Source organism: Perca fluviatilis, chromosome 5 (assembly GCF_010015445.1).
Source record: "Perca fluviatilis chromosome 5, GENO_Pfluv_1.0, whole genome shotgun sequence".
Taxonomy (NCBI): domain Eukaryota; kingdom Metazoa; phylum Chordata; class Actinopteri; order Perciformes; family Percidae; genus Perca; species Perca fluviatilis.
In genome coordinates, this window is record NC_053116.1 from 38562316 (window position 1) to 38567315 (window position 5000).

Sequence of the window (5000 nt, forward strand, 5' to 3'; positions counted from 1 at the left end):
ATGTCTGATAAAATGTAAGGTTAGCGTATTGGCTGAATAACTGATTGACTGACTACATTTTGTATACAAAAAAAAAAAAAGACTATCTAAGGTCTCACCCACCCCTTGCTAATGCGCCAAATGGTTTAGTCCATCTGCACGCATATTGCTTATGTTAGCTCCTCTGGTGGAGCGCAAACTTCTGCTGTAGAAATGTCTTTCTCAAAGAAAGCCAAATCAGGCTACCAAAAAAGAAAGGAAAGACAGGAGGAGGAGAGAAAACGAAAGGAGGGGAAACAATTGGTAACGGACTTATTTTCAAAGAAAGGTGAGCACAAACTAGAAAACGAAATCCATGGTGCTGAAAGGACTGAGACAACCCATTGGGGGCCCAGGGTCTTGTGCTACGCCCCTGTCAAAAATGCCGCTTAAAAAATTAAAACGTAGCATTGTAGATGTAGCCTCAGGGTCTGGAGCCCTGGGGGGGCAGTTGTCCACTAAAATAATCCAGTCTTAAATTATGTCCAAGAGAGCAAAAACACTGTAAAAAAAAAATCCATATTAACTGGTGATTTTTCTCAGTTGGCAGAGATCCACTTGATAACCAAAGTAAATATTGATTCGTGACTGAAGTTATCGCTTCATATCTGTGGAATCATCTGTCGCTTGTATTCACACTGGGAACATTTTCAGTTTTGTGTGTGTTGAACTGCATTTTAGCGTGTGAGCTTCTGTCTATAATCAGAACACACTTGTCCCCTCATCATTTTTCCAACAAAAGAAATTGCTGTTTCTAAGGAAACGTGCTACAGATGAACATGTTCATGTTAAGAGCTTCTTTCTGGGAAATTATAAGAACAACCTGCCTGTTTAAATTACACGATTCTTTTTAAATGTAGTTCTGTTGAAGCCCCTGCAGGATGATGACTCATCAGCTCTTCTATAAATAGAGAATCTAACCCACAACCCTCACAGTGTTAGTGCCCTGCTCAGCTGCTTTACAGTACACCGTCATCATCATCTTCATCATCATCTTCATCATCATCTCTGAGTAGCCAGCTTACAGAGGACACACACTCAGTGAGCAGATGGTCACAGTCAGACTTTCCTGTGTGTGTGTGTGTGTGTGTGTGTGTGTGTGTGTGTGTGTGTGTGTGTGTGTCTGTGTGTGCGTGTTTGTGTGTGTGTGTGTGCGTGCGTGCGTGTGTGCGCGTGCGTGTGTGTGTCTGTCGTGACTGTGCAACCTGAAATCTTCCTCATAACCACAGTCTTAAGTCCTTTTCTTTTTATATTTTGTCCTATTGCTCCTAAAGTACAAGTTCACAATGTTCTCCAGACGCGCCGAGAAGATATTTGGAGGTGGGGGTGCTGCAGGTCAGGTTTTCAAATTGAACTCAAAGGAAATAATAAAGAAGTTGCTAAATAATTGTGCACAAAGTCGCAAAGTCGGTTCACTTTTGGGAGAGAAATATTGTCAATATCACACAAAATTGTAACATCTTTTTAAATAGTATTTTTCATATAGTGATCTGAATGATACAGGTATGGAAAAAGTTGACAGTGGAGTATAAGAGGTCTGTCATGTTCTGTAATTTATTTTTATTTTTTTTGCTGCAGCACCTCAAAGTGACAAAAGTGTGAAAAAAAAGTGAAGGAAAAAAACCAACAAAAAAATTGTTGAAAAATTGTTAAAAACATCACTAAAAAAACGGCAAATTCAAATTTCAACCCAGAAAAACACAAGGGTTAAATAGCTCACATTACTGTAATGTGTGAGCAGTTACCTTTATTTACCACAGTGTGTGTGTGTGTGTGTGTGTGTGTGTGTGTGTGTGTGTGTGTGTGTGTGTGTGTGTGTGTGTGTGTGTGTGTGTGTGTGTGTGTGTGTGTGTGTGTGTGTGTGTGTGGCGTTTAATATGAACTCACCCATTGTAAGACCTTAATGAAGCCCAGAGGAACCTTCAGCACCCTGAATTGGCCCTGGGCCACCAGCTGCACACAGAGAGACAGCAGAGATGATTTCAGGTTAGATTTGATTCAATCATGAAATCACAAAGCTCCCGTCCAACCAGCACTCATGACAATAGCCTATACAACAATAATAATCTTTAGATAAAACTTTATTCAGCACTTTTTAAAACAAAGGTGTAAAGGTTGAACCATAATTAACCGCCTATAGAGAGAGAGAGAGAGAGAGAAGAGACAGAGAGAGAGAGAGAGAGAGAGAGAGAAGAGAAGAGAGAGAGAGAAAAAGAGAGAGAGAGAGAGAGAGAGAGAGAGAGAGAGAGAGAGAGAGAGACAGAGAGAGAGAGAGAGAGAGAGACAGAGAGAGAGAGAGAGACAGAGAGAGAGAGACAGAGAGAGAGAGAGAGAGAGAGAGAGAGAGACAGAGAGAGAGAGAGAGAGAGAGAGAGAGAGAGAGAGAGAGAGAGAGAGACAGAGAGAGAGAGAGAGAGAGAGAGAGAGAGAGAGAGAGAGAGAGAGACAGAGAGAGAGAGAGAGAGAGACAGAGAGAGAGAGAGAGAGAGAGAGAGAGAGAGAGAGAGAGAGAGAGAGAGAGAGAGAGAGAGAGAGAGAGAGAGAGAGAGAGAGAGAGAGAGGGAGAGAGAGAGAGAGAGAGACAGAGAGAGAGAGAGAGAGAGAGAGAGAGAGAGAGTTCTGTCCGAAGTTTCTGCCTATAAATTAGGCTTTCAAAAATTGTGACGGATAATTTTAACTTTTTCAACATTTTATATAGGCTACTGAACAAGTTTATCTTCGCCATTGCACCAATGTTATGCTCTTTGGGTAGGGGAGGAATTGTTGGGTCTCTGTAAATTATAGAGTGTGGTCTAAAAAATCTGTTTCTGTAAAGTGTCCTGAAGTAACTTCTGTTAGGAGTGTTTTCCCTCGCTTTGTGGAAGATTTGTGCTACGTCCTGCTACATCCTGCTACCTCCTGCTACGCCTTGCTATGTCCTGCTACCTCCTGCTACGTCCTGCTACATCCTGCTATGCCCTGCTATGTCCTGCTACCTCCTGCTACGTCCTGCTACATCCTGCTATGCCCTGCTACGTCCTGCTACCTCCTGCTACGCCCTGCTATGTCCTGCTACCTCCTGCTACATCCTGCTACATCCTGCTATGCCCTGCTACGTCCTGCTACGCCCTGCTATGTCCTAATAAGTCCTGCTATGCCCTGCTATGTCCTGCTACATCCTGCTACCTCCTGCAGTGCCCTGCTACCTCCTGCAGTGCCCTGCTACCTCCTGCTACGTCCTGCTACGCCCTGCTACATCCTGCTATGCCTTGCTACGTCCTGCTACGCCCTGCTATGTCCTAATAAGTCCTGCTACGCCCTGCTATGTCCTAATAAGTCCTGCTATGCCCTGCTACGTCCTGCAGTGCCCTGCTACGTCCTGCTATGCCCTGCTACGTCCTGCTATGCCCTGCTACGTCCTGCTGTGTTCTGCTATGCCCTGCAGTGCCCTGCTACGTCCTGCTATGCCCTGCTACGTCCTGCAGTTCCCTGCTACGTCCTGCAGTGCCCTGCTACATCCTGCAATGTCCTGCTATGCCCTGCAGTGCCCTGCTACATCCTGCTACGTCCTGCTGCACCAAGCAGTGCCCTGCTACGCCCTGCAGTGCCCTGCTATGTCCTGCTACGCCCTGCAGTGCCCTGCTACGCCCTGCAGTGCCCTGCTACGTCCTGCTACGCCCTGCAGTGCCCTGCTACGCCCTGCTACTTCCTGCTGCACCAAGCAGTGCCCTGCTACGCCCTGCAGTGCCCTGCTATGCCCTGCAGTGCCCTGCTACGTCCTGCTACGCCCTGCTATGCCCTGCAGTGCCCTGCTATGCCCTGCTACTGATACTTGAATACAATTTGATAAAATTGTATTGTATTTAGCAGTGTATTTAAAAAGAAGCAATGTCCCCCTACATTTTGTGTCTCTTTGTGGGTTTTTACGTCACTTTGTAGTCGTGTTGTGTCTCTTTTTGGTCTTTTGTTAATTATTTTTTTGGGTCTCTGTGGTCATTCGGCGTCTCTTAGTAGTCGGTTTGTGTCTCTTTGTGGTAGTTTTGTGTCTCCTTTTCAAATTATTTCGGACCGTTATTATCACCATATCTGTGTCTAAAATGTTGGAAAAGCTATAGAGCAGAGAATAATTATAGCATTAAAAAAAGCTTAAAGACTAAACTTGCTAAAGAAGTCCAACTGCATTCATTAGACCTGAGGTGGTGCCCCAAACGGCTCGGGCTCCTGCCCCTACACCTCATAATGGCGGGGGACAACCTGTGTTAGGATTTGACACTATCAATAAAATTGGATTGAATTGAATTAAAACATTTCAGGACAAATAAAATCAGACAAAAATACAAACAAATACAAAAGAAAATGGAATAAAATAGCCACCAATAATAGAAGATAAAACAATCACAAAATAATAGAACAGGCCTGGTATTACAGGCCTATTGTAGTAATATATTGTGGTAATGTAACAGAGTAATTGACGATTTCTTTCCTGTCGGTCTCCATCTTGTAGCAGCAGCTGAAGAGGAGGAGGTAAACCCGGGTGAAACCGGGTTATAACCGGGTCAAATGAGGCGGAATCAGGGAGAGGGTGAAAACGGAGAGAACGTGGAAAACCAGCTAAACCCGCAACAACAACAGCAGCAGCAGAGCAGCAGCATCCAGAGAGGAGGAAATCCTCCTCCTCCTCCTCCTCCTCCTCCTCCTACTCTGGCTGCCATTTTACACACATACACACACACACACGCACACACACACTATGCTACATACTACATGTCATCACACGAAACGTTGAATGTTTGCGGACAGTCTTTTTTTTAATTTATTTCAGTTCTCCTGCAGGCAGCGCGCAGGGCTGAGCACATCAACCATCAACTTGCGTCTCTCCGCGTCACCCCATCCAATAATAATCTGTTATTATCTCTAACAAATATTAGGCTATGTGTTTCACATCGATGACGACACAAATGCAAAAAAAAAATAATAATAATAATAAACAGATCTTCGTTATG

General features: G+C 44.4%; 1 protein-coding gene across 1 annotated transcript in view; it reads right to left on the reverse strand.

The window, feature by feature from the left end:
* The window catches only part of LOC120558637 (synaptophysin-like), a 28963-nt gene that overhangs the window by 23643 nt on the left and 320 nt on the right, over positions 1 to 5000 (reverse strand). The window contains exon 2 of the mRNA XM_039799720.1: positions 1906 to 1971. Within this exon, the coding sequence (XP_039655654.1) occupies positions 1906 to 1971 (66 nt within the window). The remainder of the gene's footprint in view (positions 1 to 1905; positions 1972 to 5000) is intronic.